Below are 19,998 nucleotides of genomic sequence, written 5' to 3'. Positions count from 1 at the left end.
CAACTCTCAACGGCGGATCAACCTTCAACACTTTCATACGCCAAGCGCAGTACGCTTTCCTATTTTTCTGATAGTGAGCTATCGGCCTCACAAATAGTTCAGTCAAAACATTTTCAACAATGAGCGATGATAGCTGGGACGACGATGACCGCCGCCATGAATCCCGCCGGAAGACGAAAGATCGAAGAGCGAAGAATGAAAAGAACTTCCTCGAGACGTTGATGGACTCATCAATCGAGAACAGCATGAACAAGCCACTGTTCAAAGCTATCAAGGTCTGGATCGATTGCAACATAGGCATAGACCTCACCTATCTGGTTTGGGCTATTGCTTTATGCATCCCCGCTCGCACATACGGCAAGGCAACATACGACTGGCTCAGTTCGAACCTCACAAACTCACTTGAGCTCGACAGTAGCGATGCGCTGGTCACCGACCTTTTGATGTGGATCAGCAAGCAACCGTCCAACCAGCTGTTCGCCTGGCTTCCTACTTTCGAGCATCTGGAGTGGAAAGATTTGTCGCATGAACAAAAAACCGCCAACAATGATGAGAGCAACTCTCACCATCTCATAGCTTCTGCTGGCTACACTCCTTTCTTCCACGAAGGCGTACCATTCCTGCTGTACAAACCGGATGGCCGATCCTACGACAAACTCACGTTACGCTGCATGTGGGGCAGTAAAAGGCCCATCGAAGCCTTGCTGAAAGCCGTTCATAAGACTGTCAGCGGCCAGATGACGTCCCTGACTGTCCGTTACGTCTCTGCCCATCGCAACGTAGACCGTACTTCGAGGAAACGTAGTCTTGAGACGATTGACATGAACCCACTGAAGAAACAAGAGCTTCTGACTGATCTCCAGGCGTTCTTTGCCGATGGGACGGAGGACTATTACTACCAGAATGGAACGCCATACCGGAGAGGTTACTTATTCTATGGTCCGGCTGGCACAGGCAAGACCAGCTTGTCTACCGCAATTGCGAGTCATTACAATTTGCCGCTTTGCGTCATCGACCTTGCAGGCATGGACGACACCATTTTGCAGAACGATGTGAAGAATCTGCCCGCTCGCTGCGTCATCCTCTTCGAAGACATTGACGCTGCGGGTATTGTCCGTGAACGCACCATGGCGCTGCCGCCTTTGGAAGAACAAGAAGATAGTGACGAAGAGGAGGAGGAGGAGGAGGAGAGTAGTTCAGAGTCCATCAGCTCATGGAATGCAAGGCCGAAGAAGAAGAAGCGTAGGAATGTGGATTCTAGAAAGAAGAAGTCACCGCCTCCGCCGCCTCCCCCGTCGAGGACAAAGGTCACTCTAAGTGGTTTGCTTAACACTCTAGATGGACCTGGATCGCGAGAAGGCCACATCGTCATCTTGACAACAAACGCTCCCGATTCATTGGACGAAGCTTTGTATCGCCCAGGTCGTGTAGACACCCAAGTGTATCTCGGTTTCGCTGATGACATCACTGCTGGCATCACATTCACACGCATCTTTGGCAGCGATAAGCAGGTAACTGTGCCGCGGAAAGAGCTCAACCGCATGGGCCGCCGCTTTGGGCGCATGATACCCTCCGACTTCTTTACTCCCGCTGAGATTCAGAAATTCTGCATGAACAGACGTGGTCAGCCACAAAAGGCACTCAACGAGTTTCCCCAGTTCATCGACGAAAAGCGAACGGGAAAGACGAACTTCCAGTACGACATCCACCGACGTGCCCCGCAACCCATGTTTCAGAAGAAGGAAGACGTACGGGACGATGACTCTAGCGGTGAGGGTCAGGACACTCCCAGCAGTACTGATGGGTCTATTGAAGACGTCAAACCACTGACACCTGGGTCGCCCCATGTATCATCAACCAAGTTACCTTCTCCAGCACGGCAGAGGAAGCGCGCAATAGAGCAGCTGCACATCACTCATAGCCGTTACCCGCATGAAGACGACGCCTTGGCTTACGGCGATTATCATCCGAGACGAGGTCAACGAGTTTGGGAGGATCGTCTGGCCGACAGCGTCGCCGATGCGTGCCAGGAAATCAAGGGGTTCTTCACTGAATCACGGCATCCGTCGCACAAGAGCAAATTGCGTGCAGGTCGGATTGAAGAGATGACTATGCCCAATTTCGAGCCACGCATGACCGCGCCGTCACCACTCACTCAGTCCAACCTCGATGCAATGTCGCTTGACGAACCTCCAGCGGCATCACCATCTCCGATGGACTTAAGAGACACATCTGTATACTATACGCCTCTATCGATTGGCGAACAGATTGAGAAGACTTTTGAGCATCATCGCCGGCCCAGCTATCCAGATGTAGATGGTCGTCGTAATGCCTACCCGTATCACGGGCCCGTGACGGAAGCAGCCGAAGGTAACGCCTGGGAGGATGAAGTCTCGCCGGCGCCTGATACAGTGTCACTTCGCAACCTAGACCCGCAGCCGTTAGAGGATTTCGAGCAGCGCTGGAACTGAGAAACAGCGCAACAGAGCCCGAAAGTTGTGGAGTTGCAAGTGGCGGGGCGAGGCCACGTCGCCGTATACTTGTAGGGTTAGAAGGCTCGGTGTTATTACCCAATACTACATGGCATAACTGGAATCTGCAATTTATTACAGCACGGAAAGTTGGCAAAGCGATGAGTAAATAGCAATAGGAGGCCATACAGTGCCATGTTGACAGATGAATGAAGTGGGGTTTCAGAAGACCTGCATATCAAAGGAAGACTTTCGGGGAGAGGTGGTACTTGCTTTGGACAAGATCGCAATCTGCGCCAAGTCGCACCAAATGTAATGCATTCCATAACATTTCTCCGCGTTACGCGATAATCTTAGCGGCCGTCGAAGAGGATTCTCGTATTGCGCAATGCTCTGATGATGACGCATTATATCCTTGCTTCGTGGCCTGCAGCCTCAGTTGTTAGACGGTTGTGACAAGACTGCATAAAGACGCCGGTAGTCATGATACCCGACGTGATGTGCAGAAGCGTAGCAGCCCTGCTGGCAACAACTTATGATGAGTTGGGCTGAAACGGTGCCGGGGGACATTGAGCGCTTTAAGGCGCGCACTCCTATCACACTTGGAAAGACAACTAAGATAATCTGAAAAGGGCCCTTGAAGATCTGTGTGAAGCCGTTCGAAGGTAAAAAAAGTACGAAATGTGTAGTCGTTGTTGAAAAACCCCGGTAGCGCTCAGGTAAGTAAGAAAGATACCTAGGTATCTAGCACATTCCCTCAGCCCACGTGACATCGCGTTCAGAAGCACCATGATTGGGTCGGAGGGCCCATCCGTACCAACAACACTACTCCTGCACCAGCACTATTCCGTACAAGAAGTCTGGCACAAACCTGCTTATGCAAGTCAGTCACTTTCACTCAGGGTCATCCCGCTCGACGATGCACCGAACTTAGACTATCACTGTTCATCGATCCTTCCATCGACGTTAGACTAACTACAGATAGCACCGGGTGGACTACACGTCCTGTACATGAGTATGAGTCGCTTGGCGATGGGGGTATAGACCGTATGTAGGCTTGCTTCTTCCATGCGAAAAGATAGCACTGGGAGGACCACACGTCCTGTACTTGAGGACATATCGCTTAGCGTTGAGGGCATAGACCGCAAGTATCCTTGCTTCTTCAATGGGGAGAATTGCCGGACCCGTGACTGGGTCGACTAGAAACGAGCTAACCCATTCTCCGGCCCAAGGTTTCGCTTCACGGTCCCAGTAGTGCGACTCATCCGGGCTCGACCGCATGAACTAAGAAGCATCGGGTTGTACATGCCAGTGGGCTCCGCATCAGGAGAGAAATACCCAGATACTCGACCATCTGATCAAGATGTGGAGCTAAATCAAGTTTTGAGACATGAGATATGCAGAGAAGAAGCGCGTCCGGTAATTCGGGGTCATGGAGACAATCAATTGGTGTGTTCAGCCTGGTTCTGGGCAAAAGGGTTTGTTTGTAATTGGTCACAGTATCATAGCCAGTGCACAATCAGGTTTTCTGCCCAGACAATTCTCGCAACCACAAGTCTGTGCTACAGATTGACTCCACGTATGTAAAACAGCCATCCAAACGAATGTATGCAGCATATCTCTTTGGGCAGGTTGTTCCGATATGTATGTAGTTCTCGAGACAAAGAGTGGTTATCTTCGACAAGGAAGTGGACAGATCGAGTACTATAACCCTGCAGCATTGTAAGACGGGTACTTCACCCGTAAAGCACTAAAGCAACGCCCACATCTCAGCCCATGAAACAATATATCAAGGAATCTGTATCAAAACTGGCATGGGATCGATCTTTGTGTGATCGTCGCGACTGTCCATAAACCGGTGGAAGACCTCATCAGACCGGGCGCTTCGAAACAGATATGGGGGCCACGTTTGGGAGAGCTCCGTGGAGTAACGATGCCACAGATATCGCAGATATATGCATCGACATGTTAAATGTAGGACGATGTTGGTAGACATTAAGCGAGGCCCATGTGGTCGGAGATCGAAGCTATGAGAGCCTTCTTTTTTTGCACAGGCTAGGCCCAAAGCGCCGCTAGCTTACCCCACCATAGGATTCAAACGAGAGCAGCAAGGAGATTTACACCGAAACCAATGAATGACCTTTATCTTTTCGCTTATTTGCCAGTTTCGGACCTTCTCATCCGCTGCCCAACATTTCTGGACCCTGCGCTGTTGCGATTCTAGAATCCGTTCATGCAAAGGTGAGAGCCGCCATCAGTAGCTTCACCTAGCTCGCATCGGACCCGTGGGATTATACCTTTACTACACGTTTGACACTTAAAGCCACAACTTCGCCACCCACCTGCCTACCAGGACTTCCGCCTGCTCTTTACTTTTTGGCGGCATTGACGTCGACAGCGCCACCTCGAAGGCTACCATGGGACTCCTCGATCTTCCACCAGAACTTCTTGACCTGATCATTGACCGTACCGCACCTGATGGTCTTGAAAGCTTCGTGCTCTCATGTAAGACTGTGTATGGACGCGCTGCGTCCCAGATCCGACAGCACAATCACATGCGCAAGATTTGGAGCCACACGACTAACATGAGCCGGACTCGTCGCGGTGACACACTGGCTATCCTGCACGACATCTCTCGCGATCCGATCATTGCTGAGTACATTGAGACTCTTTCTCTCTGGGATCACCGGCAAGACGATGAAATGCCGGATGATACCACCCCGCACAGTTTCCGCGAAGATGAGCAGGAGATGGAAAATATCAGAGATCTGCTGCGGCGCGCCGAATATTACGCCGATGCTGACGAGGAAGAGTGGTGGGGTCGCATTCTGGAAGAGGACAGAGCGGGTGACCAGTCGAACATGGACAAGTTGTATGCGACCGTCGCTTTGTTAAGTCTTCTACCCAATCTCAAGACGCTGCAACTGCCGGATAGGTGGCATGAGGTCAGGGAAGGTGAGGGCGCCGAGGCTCTTGTTTCTAATGTGCAGTCGCTTGTCGCCATGTCCAATGCAAGTGGGCACCGGCAGAAGCCCCTGGCTCGACTCGAGACTTTGTTGCCGTTCGTGGAGGAAGGGTATGACGTCAGAGTTGGCTTGCAATGTCTTGCGCCTTTCATGACTCTCAATAGTATACGAAACATCTACGCTGTCAGCTGCGTTGCGGTTGACGAGGATTGGGGAGGTGTTCCCTTTAACTGGCTCAACCCAAATGTCAAATCTCCTTTGACCCGTGTCGAATTCGCCTACTGTTGCATGGACGCTACGGGACTCTCGGCCTTCCTCACAAACACACCAGCTCTCCAGGTGTTCAAGTACTCACACCAAACAAAATGGGATGGTCTTGAACACGACTGGAACGCGGGCGAAATGATCGAGACCCTGGCGAACTACAACAGCAATACTGTTGTTGACCTCGCCATCACCATTGACGAGCTGCATGGCGAGATTGTAAATGGTCTGTCCTCGTTTCTGCGGTTTACGAAATTGCAAAAGCTAGAGGTGGACGTTGAATGCTTCTGCGGACCGCCACTGGAGAGCGGACAGCGCCAGGGCCGTGATGCGCATATTCCAACTGGCGCGAGGACGTGGGGGCATATCGACATTCCCTGTATGGGTGACATGCTTCCGGAGAGTATGAGAGAGCTGCATGTCAACACAAACTTCCCAGAACCGTCGGAAGAGTCCCTCAGGGCTCTGTTCAAGAACATCGTGGTGCGACGTAAAGACAAGCTCATCAACTTACATACGGCGATCATCCGACAGTACGGGTCATCCAGTGCGGGAAAGATTGCCGAGAGCCATGATGTCATTTTGGAAGTATTCGGCGCCGATGGTGACAACCTACTCCCAAGGTCCATGATGCCACTGTGGAAGAGAGAATTCAACAGTCGCGTCGGTGGGATCGTATTCACAAATAGCTAGAGCGAGGGCCTGGCGTCAACTGGAAGATCGCAACATTCTATGATTCAACGCACCCCCAAAAGTTGTGAAAGTCTGCCGTTCATAGCCGGACTAAAACAAGAAAGATTTCCGACATATCCTGGCCTCGGCCTCCTCAGAACAGTTCGGCGTCTCTCGCTCCCGCGTTAAATTCCCTCCGTCTTGCTTTTCCTCCTTCTCCTGCTTTCCGCCCTCCTCCACGTTCTGTTCATCGAGAATCGTAGGTGACCTAACACAGTCGTCGTGATGGCATGGCTCTATCTTTGGTGGAGTCTGATCCTGATTCTGGCTGTAGCTGCAAGCATCTTGTTCGCGTCCTTTGCAGTCGAAGACGAGGTTCTTGTACTCTTCTGACAAGACTGCCATAGTAGCGCGAGTTGTGTTCGAGTTGATTTGGCTAGCTTTCTCGATATGAATTCAGGGTTCTCAGCGAGGGAGTGTGTTGCTGTCGCCGAAATTGTGGATGTCGCAGTTGGCGATATCTGCTATGTCTTATCGATTGGATGAATGATATGTTGGAATCTCTAAGAGTATAGTTTTTGTTGTAGAACGATAAGCTTGTTAGTAGTCCAGCATTTATACCCCCGAAAAATTGGGTGAGCCACATGTTGGAGGAGTCTTGTAAGCGTAAGCTAGTCACCTTATGACAAGCGTGAAGCATATGAGCATTCATACGGACTCGTGTATTCAATGTTCTGAGCGTTTGCATCGAGTCATACATTGGCGACGACATCTCAATCACGGGGCGACCAGAGGTACTCCAAGAAGCGTTGAGATAGAAACCCTCGATATTCCTTTCAATTTCATTTCCTCCGAAAGCGACCCACTCATATCCGCATCAACATGCCGTTACACATAGCTTTCACCACTTCTGATCTCCATGCCCATCCGTGGATTGCCCATCTTTCCTCTTCTCGTCCGCCATGCGAGCCGCTTCGTACATGCCCCACGACCAGCCGCACATTGAGCATTTACTCGCGCCGGCAACAAGCCAGACGCCCGCGTTCATACCGCAGGGGCAGATGTATAGACCTGGATTTGGGGGCATCTTCGGAGAGATGGAGGATTGCTGAGGTAATGTAGTGCGTGTGGATATGTTGGGGTAGATGCGCTGGAGGTATTTTAGGGGTTGGTGGGTTGCAAGAGTTGAGTGCGAATGATTCCAGTGATGTACGCTGCATTCGAGATAATCAGAGTTATTTTATACGTGCCTCTCAATTGGGGGGAGAGGAGCTCCAAATTGGTGCCGTTTGTCTTTGTTGCTCGCTACGTGTTAGTTGCCAGCAGGTGCGGACTGCACGCTGGCTTACTCACATTCACAGTCCATGTTGTCAAGAATGATCGAATAGGTTACGTAGCACCGATGATTGCGATAGCTGTATCTTCTATCTGTAATAGGGCGGTGGTTGTTCCGCTACAGGCTCACTATCCCGGAGCATTTCCTCCAATATGAAGCTCTCATCCGAGCCGCTTACTGGCGGCATCTCTTCCGGTGGCCCAAGATGCCCACCAGGTCTTGTCATGGGCTCAATAACCACATTATCGACATCAATCTCATGCTCCGACTCCTTTCCTGCGCATTCGAGCAAGAGGTCGTACTTGACGTCATAGTGAAGTGCGACACCGTATGTTTTGAATGTGGGAGGCACAATCTTGTTGATCTCAAAACCCTCCAAGATGGTATCCAAAGTGAGTTCTATTCCAGGTTTACTGTATCGCTGATTGAAGAGGTCGAACTTTTCGACGCCCTCTTTCCGTATCTCTCCGTTGGGTGCAGATGCTAGCGGGACTCGGAAGTTGATGTGTGTTATTGCTTGGGCGCGGATGCCACGAAGATACACGGGTGCTGGTTGTGTGTCGCCGTCGCTTAGCGTTGCTTGCAGTGATAGCTTGATCGTGCTGGCAGCACCAACCCGATACTCTGGGGGTGCACTAAGTACTAACAGCGACGTTGAGGATATCTCTTCTTCTTTCCCCCCACCACGCAGGCCTGTCTTTAGTCGTTTTAGTGAGCTACGCCGCTCTCTTGATGGATCTGGAGTTGAAGGTCTCGATCTGCGCTCAAAACGTATTGGTGGTGCAGGGACAAGAGCAGCTGGTTGCGCAAGACCCTGCTCCGGTACCGACGGACTAAAGCGGAGTTGCTGCACAACAATGGGACTTAGGGTGAATGAAGCTTGTTCCGTGACAAACTGTGCTCTCAGGAAGTATTCGTTACATATCGTGCTCTCGTTCCACCATAACGAAGGTGGAAGGGGATGGCCGTTTTCGTGCTCGAACAGAGCATCTGGTTTGAATGGCGCATTGTTTTGCAGCTTCGTAGCATTTGGTACTACTTCTGGGAATCGAAATTCGAAGGGGTACTCTACCCGCGAAGGGGGACAGGTTGCGCTGGGGGTTGCCCTCCTCGATAACGTTTGCTCTTGGCAAAACAGCTCGACTTCGGAGATATGCTGGTTTGCAGGATTGCGCTCGCTCGCAATGCGACAAGTCGTTTTGCCAATAAAGCTTATGGTGACGTATTTGACCTTGGTTTGTGATTTGACGTGGACAACGCCCTTCACCAGGTCGTTATTGGTGTGGATACTTCGACGGCTCGATCTCGTGAACGCGATGGAAATGGGCCCATCCGGGGTATTTTGGCGGTCTGGATGATGGTGATCGCTGTAGAAATGTGGTTGAGCAATGTAACTGTAAAGGAGACGAGGCTGTGTTGCTCGACTCGCTAGCGTATTTGCCATGCAGTCTCGAGCGTCAGTTCGATGGCAATGTTGATGTTGAGGAAGCCAGGAGCAACGTATAGGTCAGCTAACACATGTGAGGTTTCTGGTGCTTGGCGGGTCATGCGTCGCGTGGGAGTATTCTTACAAGAAAGAACATTCTAAGGCTACCAAGCTGAGTGGTAAGATACCCCGCTTCTGTATTACTCAACCTACATGGCTGACGAAAGCCAATGCGCCTCTCGTCCAGGCTCTTCCGGACCGTGCCCGGAGTCACCTGACTATCGAGAGCGATGGCCACTGACTAGTTACGGCTACATTATCGGCTTGACAGCGTCTGAGTCTTCTTTCTGACCCGCAGGCATGAGATACCGCCAACCTTTAAACGGCACCGACTCCTGAAGATCGCAGCTTTGCCATGAAGGCACAGATAGCGGCATTGCTGAAATGATGCTTGAGTGATGGATACGCGCAGATAACAAGAGGGTTGGCGCTGTGGTTGATAGAAGCTTGGAGCACCTGCTAGGCCCGATGCGGATAGCATCGCCCCGTCTTTGATCCGCTTGTACCGGCTTGGAACCTCGCGCTTGACCGAGACCGCAAACAACTGCAAGGACTCACGACAGTTATCAACCTGTGGACTTCAAATCACCTAAACACACTAGCGCTGAAACGAATCTTCTTTCACCTCACAACACAGACGCTATGCATCGTTCACCCCACGACACAGACGCCATCTGCATGCATCCTCAATGTCAGAGAGCAGACAGGGTCGACCCTGTGGACAGGTCTTCGGCTTTGTTTTTGAATAAAATGGTTATGAGAAAGCTACAAAGAGAGTTAGAAGCGGATCCAGAAGTAGATCTGGCATCCAAAATCCCCTCTTCGTATGCACGTCGGCTTGCTGGTCGAAAGTCCGATGGTTCGTGGGCTTCGCATCACTATGCTTTAGTTGTAAAACTAAAGCTAACGCCTTGCAGCTCCATCTTGGGATGAGCCACATCCACAGCCTCGCAAGATAGACACTTCGCCATTTCCTGACGATGCTCGACAATTTCTCTATAGTCATACCTCAGCCACAGTCCTGTTCCCGTTCTCTGAATCCCTCCGAGGCCTTATTGAAAGCGACCACGACGAATCGTCCCTTGCCCACAGTATCCGCAAATTGGTTGAACAGAGCGAAGTTATCTGGACGCCACCGTTGGGCAAACACAGCATCGTCCTCAAGTGCAGTCCTGGTATTGCTCTCAAGATGATAATGAAGATGGACGACTTGACTGAATACACAACCCTGCAATACCTTGAGAAACACAAACCCGCTATTCCTGCACCAAGACCACTCGGTCTTGCACGCCTTGGTGACTGCTTCCTCGTCTTTATGACTCTCATGCCTGGCACGACACTCGAAGCAGTCTGGCCAAAATTAGATGACTCCCTTAAGCGCTCAGTCCAAGCGCAGCTGAACGATATATTCATCGAGGTGCGATCTTTGACCCGTCCCGACGATATGCCACTTGGAGGTGTGGCAGGAGAAGGTTGCCAAGATGCGAGGAGAAATGTTCGCCGCACAACCGACCCTATTTGGACTACAGAAGATTTCGACGACTGGCAATTCTCCAACCCCCATTATGGAAGTCCAATTTACATCAAATTCCTCCGAAGTCTTTGCCCGCCCCTATCACAGAAGCATGTTCTCAGCCACAATGATCTTCGGCCTGCAAATATTATAGTAAAGCTTGAAGAAGGGCAGTGTCGCGTGACCGGCATCATTGACTGGGAATACGCCGGCTTCTATCCAGAGTACTACGAGTCTACCAAGGTGACGAATTGTCTGGCCACGAACGAGGATAGTGATTGGTACTTGTTCATTCCTGAATGCGTCTCTCCGCTTCGGAACGCGCAGAAATGGTTGCTAGACGCTCGCTGGTATAGTCATATAGCGTAGATTAGCAAATCACACATATTTTGGTTAGGCGCGGGCTCAAACTTGAAATACCCGCTAGGCCCAATATGGATGACACCGCCCAGTCCTTGATCCGCTTGTGCCGCCCGCCGGCTTGTAACCTCGCAGATGACCACGACTGCAAGCACATGCGAACAGCTACGACAACTTTGCGAATTCGGCACTGCGGGTTGGCTACAAGTTCTCATGATCACGGTCCGCGGAGGATGACAACAAATGCCCTCTCACGCTGCCCCGCAAGTCTAGGCTGCCACCCGAAGGACAGCCTGGGGCATCCTCCTCGCCCTTTTCGATGACGACGAATTGTCCCGCGAAATTATCAGCCGGCATAACGCTCCTGCAATCTGGAGCCGCACAGTAGCCTTGGAGATCACAGAAATGGGCTGCAGGGCCTTATTCTGACGACGCTTCTCTTGCAGACGAGGAAGATATCATGTCTTCTCGCCCATTGAAGCACTAAGAGAAGGCAGAGAGCAGAGACCAGCAGTGTGGCATGGCTGTGCCGACATGTGCAAAGTTCTTGGCGGCGCTGCCTGCGAAATAGGGCCCTCTGGCCACCCTACGAGCATGCGCGCGCACGTAAGCGCAACACGAGTCCGCCTCTCGTCCTCTATTTTGCGCAACTGAGCAAAAAGGTAAGAAAGAAACACCCAAGCGTCCATGGGGAGATTTGACTATCATTCTTGTCGACGCGGACTCGTATTCAAGCTCGAATGCGCAAGCGGAGATAGCATTCGCGCAGGCTTACGTTCCATAACGCTGCCTTCTAGCATGGGGCGTTCCTGCGTGTCCTCCCTGGTCCCAAATTACGGAGCAGATTGCAGTGGCAAACCGGTCGCAGCAGAGGACTCGGCAATCGTGAAGGAACGATATGCTTGACTGTGCCACCCGCGATGTCTCACCTCCTTATTTCAACATGCGCCCAACTTGCTGGATTACGCCTTGGGTATTATCTTGTGTTACGGAAGATGATTTCGGGTTCTGTTGTAGACAAAAGCCAACTTCTCAGGCGACGGAAGTGTAAAGTGGGCGCAGCTCACATGCTGACAGGCGTTTCAATGAAGGCCTCATCACCGGCGAAGGTTGAGGTCAAGACCACGAGCAGGACGTTCATGTTGAATCAGAGTAAAAAGCACATTGAAATTATGGGAAACAACAGCTAACCGGACATGCTACGCTTGAACGAATCAGGATACCGTCGCTATGCTTGAAGCCATGAACACCGCACTCGATTAAGAAGGTCAGATAAAGAGACTTATGCTGGGTATATGACAATGGCGTAGATGCGAAACTAGACCATGGGAAAGGACAAATCGAGAACTTGGACAAGAAAGACACCAGAACGCTCGCAAACCCCCTTCCCCCACACCGGAATCGTTATCCAATCAATGAAGTCTGACATGGTTAGCTTTGTCAATGTGATATACATGCTGCGAGCACTTGCCCCCGTTTATTTTCCCGTGGTCCGCCCATCACCCTCTACTTCTGTTGACTATCGTAGACGCTGCAGCATTGACACCGCCAGTGGTTGCTGCAAAATGCACAGCCCGGGTCCCGAGCAACGCTATTCTCCCCATAACATTGGCAACACTGCCATCGCAATATGGGGTTATGCGGATTCTCGGTGTAGCGACCGCCGTCGCCCACTGGAAAGCGTGTGTTAAGATTCGTTGTTGGAATGTCTTGATGGCTGCCCGAGAGCCTAGCCGTACTAGAGTGAGTGGCAGAGGTCGCAGCGTGATAGTGCGGAGCCAAGGCTGGGGCAGCGGAGCCATAGTTGTAGTACTCTGTTGCGGGCGGGCAACCACTGCAGAGATAGTGGTTGCAGTTGGTGCATGCTGAGACGAAATTCGTGTTGTGAGGGCCATCTCGGCAATTGCAGCAGAAGACATGCATCTTGTTGCGAAGCAGCGGTGGTTGTTGGAGGATTTAGGAAAGTACGATTGTTGTAGCTGACAATGAATTGTCTTGTGGAAGTATGAGATGTTTGAGAATGTTGCGACGCTATGAGCTTATGAGAACAAGAGAAGAGGCACTCTAATGGCATTTTATCTTGCTGTCCTCAGTCCCTCGAAGGACGCTCTGCTATGGCATCACTCCTTCTGGCGGAGACTGAGCCACGCTCGCCCTTTCGTGCCCTACAGTTAGCTTCCTCATCCTCCCCTCGTGCCATCCGTGATTTTGCTTGCGGCACTCATGTTGGTGCCTCATGTTCGCCTTGAAGCTAGGACAGGTCCTTCGAAACTGACCCACTGGCTCCACAATCAGCGGTCAACGTACGTTAGAAAGCTCGCTGATGACCATAACTAAGGAAGAGTGTCGTGAGAGAATACACCGGCGGCGCTCCATGATGACATTAGGGAAGTAACAAGGCAGGCCAGGAAGCCGGTCGGATACCGGAACAAAGGGCGTGACCGAGCAAAACAAAGTGTGGCGGTGCAACTTTGAGGCAGTAGGCAAACTGAGGCGGCATATTTGGCTCCGCTAAGGAAGCTGGATGCGTCGTTCCAGCCTTGTGCCCCCAGTCCTTAGGTTGCTCTCGGCGCCAAGAGGTCCCTCTTCCTGCCTCGCGCGCGCTGCAATGACGCGGCCCCGTCAGCCACTTCGACGAAAAAGCGAAAAAGAAAGAGCCCTGGCTGGAACCGTTAGGCAGAACTCAAGAAAAAGCGAGGACATTTGTCCAATCATACGTTTTATCCAAGCCGCAATTTTTTGATTTGTTGCTGCAGTCGACTTTGTATATGCAAAGAAGCCTGTGAATCTCCCGCTGAGGGTGTCGTGCTCCATGCTGAAACGAACGTTCCTGCATTCTTTCTGCAGTAGAGTCTGGGATGAAGAGCCGAATCTGGTCTGCATGCTGCAGTTCGCACGTCTGCTCACCACGCGGTTTCCGCTTCGAGCGATGGAGGCACATCGCTCCAACGTTGTTGCAGGAAGATGCATACGGCCATGATAGGAAAGTGGCAAGGTTGTTATGAGAGTGAAGCAAGCAATGATGAGGAGAATTCTATTGAGTAGCGAACTGTAAATCCAAGTAAACTCCAAAACCAAGATCCGTAAAGCGAATGTGCCGGGTGATATGTGTCATGCTTGTGACAGACCAAATCATGTTGTTGCAAGAACGAACAGCGCCATGTAAACAATGCTTTGTCGAAATGCTCCAAATGTCCAACAAGTCTACAAATGTGGTATAGTGATTGAGAAAGCGGGGGAAGCAAAAGGTAACAAGAGATCCCAATAAATAATCCAAAGAAGAAGGCATCCAGGAGAAGAGTGTGCCGCATAGGGTCGAGCTGGAGCGGCATTGGAAGTGACTCTTCGTGATGATGTTGTCGTTGATGGTATCTGTCGCATACGATGAAGAAAGACAACGTTGGGCGAATGCGAGACCACGTTTAACCGGTCTCTTCGACTCTGCATGAGCCACACTTCTCGTGAGAACACTGCACACAGATCGACTGCCAGTTGGAGATAGGCCCATCGTAACAATTGGAGCAAAACCACACTAGCTCTCCATCTGTAGCAGCAGGACCATGGTTGTACTGCATGTTGAGATCGGGGATGCTGTTCGGAGCTGACGTATGATCTCCACCGAAAAGAGTACCAACAGGAAGCGCGATGGCACCGGTATGCAATATGGAAGCAACACCAGTGCCACTTGGTGAAGATGAGGTAGCTTCATGGTGAACAGATGTTGCTTGGTGACGTTGGCCAAATGTCGAACGGTCGCCAAGATCGTGCTTGTGGAGATGGCTATGAGGACGGGAGGTGTTAACCATGATGTAGATACGGTAGTGGTCTGGCAGAAAAGTAGAAGTTGATAGAGCGGAATGTAATGGCAGTGGTTGAGAGCTTGAGTGCGTTGTGGTTTGAAGCATTGAGAAGGCGTTTATGTGTTTTTAAACAGTTGCGAGACCGAAGCTGTGCTACTGCTCCGCCATCATTCTTCAGAAGCGCTGTGCACAGCACAGACAGTCCACCATGAGACAACAGAAGGAATGCTCGAGCGCCGATGGGGTGGCGGCCGGCGTGAGGCATACCTGCCTCAGGGACGACAATGAGGCGAGACCAGTCGTGAGGTGGACGACGAGGAAGGACCTTCAGGGATCACTGGAGCACCAGCCACTCCGGACGGCGAAATTGTATGAGCATATTTGCTCGTGATGTCCTTTACGTGGCTACAAGAGTCCTCAGGTATCAGACCAGCATTCTCCAGAAAATTGCTGGTAGTTGTATTTGGCTTGTGATTTCGCGGCGTATAACATCGGGGAGTAACTGGTAAGTTCAACTCCGACCGCATCGATAGGCCGCCGAATGGCAGGTAGTAGACGTACACCGGCTTGGGCGAGAACGTGTAGGGCGGCTCGCTTCACCGTCCGGTATCCAGGTGAATGGGCTCAACGGCGCCTCTCGATGTAGGGCAGCAGGTTCCGGAGTTGTTGCATTGCATCACTTACCTGGTATGCCTCTCCAATTATGGCAGGGCTGATATAGCGCGCGCGGTGGGACAAGATCTGGAGCTTGGTGTATTCCTTTGGTCATGAGTATGAACGACTGTGGGTCCCGCCGAGTGCTGACCTGGAGTATCTTTTACCGGTGCGCGACCACCAAATGAGTGCATGCGGAAGCTGGAGGCTGAGGAGATGACCAGGCAAAGAACTGGCCATCGATACCTTTGTCTCTTCGAACCCACACTAGCGCCACCTGTTCAAACCAGAGCGATTGCGGGGACTGATGGCATGGCCTCGACGCCGGCAAGGGGAGATCAAACGCCTGCCCATCCGCACAGGCCCGGAGGCGTTGAATATTCCCGCGGATCAAGTGCATTGGCCCAATCGTCAAACAGGCACTTGTGACCAGCACGTGTGGAGACAATGACGAATGTTGGATGGAGCTCAATCCCAAAGAGCCCGACAAGTAGCGTGGTCGTGATGTTGATAGGCCACATACAGCTCTGCCTGAATTGAGAGGGCCGCGATCGGACAATCTTGGCTGGTGCTGAGATGCTCACTTGTGGAGCAAAGGCCTTTTGTCAGGAAGCCACTGTATGCCTCAGACATAGTAGGCGCAGCCGATGCTACGTGAGAATGTTACCTCTGTCGCTCGACTAGGCAGGCGATTCCCGGAACTAGGGGCAAATACAGCTGTGTAGAGTTGGGCTCCATCTTTTTCACTTGCAAGCCGTCGTCGGGACGTTGAGAAGGCCATACCATACCGAGGCGTTCATGTACATTCGTAGAGATCATAGTTGACTGAGCTAGTCGTATATGTGATCTATTTCTGTCAATGTGGATGTGGCTACCGGAGCTAGTGTCCGTGTTTTTCAGGCCTGGTATGCAGCCTGCCCTCCTCAGCAGTCACCAAATAATGCGGCTGATGACCAGTCGGCGCGTCCACAGTAGCGCATCAAGAGCTGGTCTCGTGCTTTGTGAGCCAGGATTTCCACCGAGCATCTTTCCACGTGTGGCCAAGGGGCAGTGCTGGCAGTTCGTGGGTTTACCGGTCCTGGATAGCCTCTCACCGACGGTCGGGCACGGCTAAACTGAGGCGGCTGGCCACATGTCAAAGCGGAATAAACAAGACCGTGCCGAACGCATGCTGAGCATTTGGATAATCTAACTGAAACCTTGAGATCAACGGGATTCTGGGGAAGAATGCAGACAGACTTACATGGGCTGGAGCCCAGCATTTGCCACTTGAGGTAACCCCAAGGCTCTCCGTGGAATCTGCCTGATCAATACGAGGCTAGCCATCGGGTCAGAAGTGGCCAGCGCTGCTAAATAGCTAACATCGGCGGGCCGCGGGAGAGTTGATGGATTGTTCACCATCTCATGCAGGGCGCAGCATATATATCTAAACGAGAGCGGAGCCTCGTATGGAAGAGCCGCATTAATATCAGCTTGCCGCCGCGCCTGTTGTCAATCCGTGACCTCCAGATCTACGCATCGTAGACAATATCTCGCCGCAAACAGTAATCGCTGGTCCTTGTCGGGGCAAAAAAGGCGGCTGCCAGCGTGTCAAAAGGCGAATGAAGCGCGGAAGATGAAGCTCTACGAGGCTATAATCCAGCCTCGCATGACCGGTGAGTTCCAGTGGGTTTAGCTCAGTCCATAGCTTGCATCTATGATACAAGTCCGAGAGCAGTCAATGGTGGACATAGACGATGTCGACCCAATGCAACTAGACTTGATCCTGCTCTTGCCCGAATGGTCTCATGAGAAAAGGAGGAGAGAATGTGAAGGTTAGGGAAGGCTGAGAAAGCTCGTGCGGGGTCTGTCTGCGGGTCATGCAAGTCGATGCATGCTGGCTTTTAACGCGTAAGCAGACTCCTTGGCTTCACTCTGCTTACAGAAAGCAGGATCGCAAGATATAACACTGGCAATGGCATCAATGCCGGCCGACAAGATCATTACGGTAGCGTTGATAGCTCAATTCGGTATGTGACGAGAGTCGTTGTTGGTGTTGTGCCGATCTTTCTCTTCGTGCGACTTCGGTGGACGCCGAAGTTCTGCCGATTGGACGAGTCGCGCACTACGCGTCGCCGGCGGTCGTGGAGAAGCGTCCATTGAGATGAGGCATGTTGTACATAGAAGTTCAGCAATTATTCGCGATGGTTGTGACAACGCGTTGTCCTGTCTTCCCCGTGGCTATTTTCGAATGATGATGACGTCTCTTGCTAACCAGTCTCCCACTAGCGTGACAAACACGTGCGCGAACTTCTTGGCTGCGCGCTGGGCGGCTTCACGCCGCTGTCGTGCAACAACCGGGAACGTCAGGCCTTCTCGAGGGCTTCGTCGACCACCCGTCTTCGCGTGCGACCCCGACTATCTCAATCTGCTCTTTCTTCTTCTTCCAGTTGCTCTCGAGCATTTCGTATAGCCACGCGATGGCACCCCCGTCAGTTGACGGCTCCCGGAAGCCTGGCGCGACAGACACCACGGCGATGGAACAGAACATAGGCCAGGCCACCTCCGTCATACTACCCCTTCTGGAGTTTGGCGCCCTAGGATACGAGACATATGTCGTAGTCTACTTAATATGCGTCCAGTACCTCATAAACCCTTCGGAGGACATCCAACGAGACTTCGGCATTCGGCCGCGACGCTCCACCGGAATCGCACTTATAGTCGTCTACGCTATCCTACTCCTCCTCCTCATGGTAGCATGGCTGCGCCTATTACAACTCGTCTGGTCAAAGCCAGACCTCATACCTCTGGGTAGCCCTTCGGTGGACAAGGCAGATGCGAGTATGAAGGGCTTCGGGTTCGATCAATACGATGCATACATTTGTGATTATCAGGGGGTGCCACTCTGGTGCGAGAGGTGTCACAATTGGAAGCCGGACAGGGCACATCATTGCAAGGAACTGGGGCGCTGTGTGAAAAAGATGGATCACTACTGCCCATGGGCCGGTGGAATCATAGCGGAGACTACGCACAAGTTCTTTATGCAGTTCGTGGCGTATGCGTCGCTATATACGACCTTCACTTGGATTGTGGTGGCCATTTTCTTTGCGGAAAGGAGCTCCAAGGTGCGCTCAGAAGCAACCCAGTGCATGCAGCAGCAGCAGGCTAACACATCGTAGATGGGCTCACGGCCAGGGACATGGATCGGCGCGCTCGCAACAGCTGTGCTCTTCAGCATCTTCACCTTCACAATGACCTGTATGACAGGCTGGAATCTGATGATCAACTTCACCTCGGTCGAAGGCATCCAGCGCGGCGGCATCCACAACATCGCCTTCCTCATATCGAACCCCTCCCCGAACCCCGATACCGCTGCGCCACTTACTGCGACACCAACGACGTCATCCAGTAAACATCATAAGAAGAAGTCTAGCAGAGACGTGGCCGAAGAGAAGGAACTCGACAAGGAGGACTGGCCTGTTCTTACCACCGTCACCCGCCTCCCGAACCGCTCCTACGTCGTCATGCAGACCAAGCCTTTAGAACACCCCTGGTATACTACACTCCTGCAGGGCTGGAAAGATACCATGGGCACGAACATGATCGACTGGTTATTGCCCTTCCGTCAATCTCCATGCAAACAAAAAAGCCATCGTGGAGAGTTTGAATGGGGTGAAGTGGTATACGACATGGCTAAGATGTACGAGAAGAAGAATCCAGGGGCCAGTCTTGCTATTCTTGATGATACTAGGAGATCAAGAAGGTGACGTTGATGAGGGGTCCATTTCTGGGTCCATTTTTGCATTGTTTCTTTTTCGGTAAGCGACTTGGGCGTTCTTCGTATATTATTCCTCTTAGGATGTGATACCCATGTATGTTGTTAGTCGTAGGATGTACATAATGGTCTGGTGGAGGAAATGCTCATAGCATTTGCAAACACTACTGCATACTGGACTGAGTGACACAAGTCATGCTGTCAAGAGGTGATAGACCTCCCTTATCACAGCCACTCCATCCAGGTTCGTCATCCATCCTAAACCCCACGTCAAAACGCCGACAAAAGCAAGCCATACTAACAGCAAAAAGCTCCGACGACGTTATCCTCACGTCGCACACACATCCATCGCACGAAAACACTCCACGTGGCCCATCCCACCCCCACCCAATCAACCACCCCGCTCAACCCACCGTCCCCATGATAGGCCAAAAAGAAAGTCTGGTACACCACGACCAGCACCGTCCCCCGCCGATCCCACAGGCGATCAAAACAAGTTTCCGATGCGGGTAATCGAAGTTCACGAACCAAACTCCTGCTTCTTCTGCCCGATGCCGCTGCCTAACGGTCCTTGTTTCCGTGTGGTGGTCGCTGGGGTTATGGGGCGTTGGGCTATGGATCTGCGTGTGGAGAGTGCCTGTTGATCAGTTCTAGATGGTGAGTCGTGTCGTTACTTTCCGGGTCGTCGGGGAGAAAAGTTTGCAGCCTGCGGAGCTGCGGAC

The 19,998-nt window shown here is 51.8% G+C and overlaps 5 protein-coding genes across 5 annotated transcripts; 4 read left to right on the top strand and 1 right to left on the bottom strand.

Annotated features, from left to right (window-relative positions):
* Positions 1 to 119: 119 nt before the first annotated feature.
* Positions 120 to 2,471, top strand: J4E88_008273 (uncharacterized protein; the record flags this gene model as incomplete). The annotated part of the gene is made up of 1 exon (XM_049401884.1): positions 120 to 2,471. One exon carries the CDS (start codon positions 120 to 122, stop codon positions 2,469 to 2,471), a length of 2,352 nt encoding a protein of 783 aa, XP_049252422.1.
* A 2,417-nt stretch (positions 2,472 to 4,888) lies between these two features.
* On the top strand, positions 4,889 to 6,394 carry J4E88_008272 (uncharacterized protein; the record flags this gene model as incomplete). The annotated part of the gene is made up of 1 exon (XM_049401883.1): positions 4,889 to 6,394. The coding sequence occupies one exon, from the start codon at positions 4,889 to 4,891 to the stop codon at positions 6,392 to 6,394; it is 1,506 nt and encodes a 501-aa protein (XP_049252421.1).
* Positions 6,395 to 7,797: 1,403 nt separating this feature from the next.
* Positions 7,798 to 9,153, bottom strand: J4E88_008271 (uncharacterized protein; the record flags this gene model as incomplete). The annotated part of the gene is made up of 1 exon (XM_049401882.1): positions 7,798 to 9,153. The coding sequence occupies one exon, from the start codon at positions 9,151 to 9,153 to the stop codon at positions 7,798 to 7,800; it is 1,356 nt and encodes a 451-aa protein (XP_049252420.1).
* Positions 9,154 to 10,384: 1,231 nt separating this feature from the next.
* Positions 10,385 to 11,077, top strand: J4E88_008270 (uncharacterized protein; the record flags this gene model as incomplete). Its single annotated transcript, XM_049401881.1, has 1 exon — positions 10,385 to 11,077. One exon carries the CDS (start codon positions 10,385 to 10,387, stop codon positions 11,075 to 11,077), a length of 693 nt encoding a protein of 230 aa, XP_049252419.1.
* Positions 11,078 to 17,981: 6,904 nt separating this feature from the next.
* On the top strand, positions 17,982 to 19,268 carry J4E88_008269 (uncharacterized protein; the record flags this gene model as incomplete). The annotated part of the gene is made up of 2 exons (XM_049401880.1): positions 17,982 to 18,626; positions 18,681 to 19,268. The coding sequence occupies 2 exons, from the start codon at positions 17,982 to 17,984 to the stop codon at positions 19,266 to 19,268; spliced, it is 1,233 nt and encodes a 410-aa protein (XP_049252418.1).
* Positions 19,269 to 19,998: the final 730 nt, after the last annotated feature.

The sequence above is a fragment of the Alternaria novae-zelandiae genome (genome assembly GCF_023758075.1).
Source record: "Alternaria novae-zelandiae strain BMP 2774 chromosome Unknown scaffold_18, whole genome shotgun sequence".
Taxonomy (NCBI): Eukaryota; Fungi; Ascomycota; class Dothideomycetes; order Pleosporales; family Pleosporaceae; genus Alternaria; species Alternaria novae-zelandiae.
Note: the sequence above shows the minus strand (reverse complement) of the source record. Positions and strands in the feature narration are given on the sequence as shown.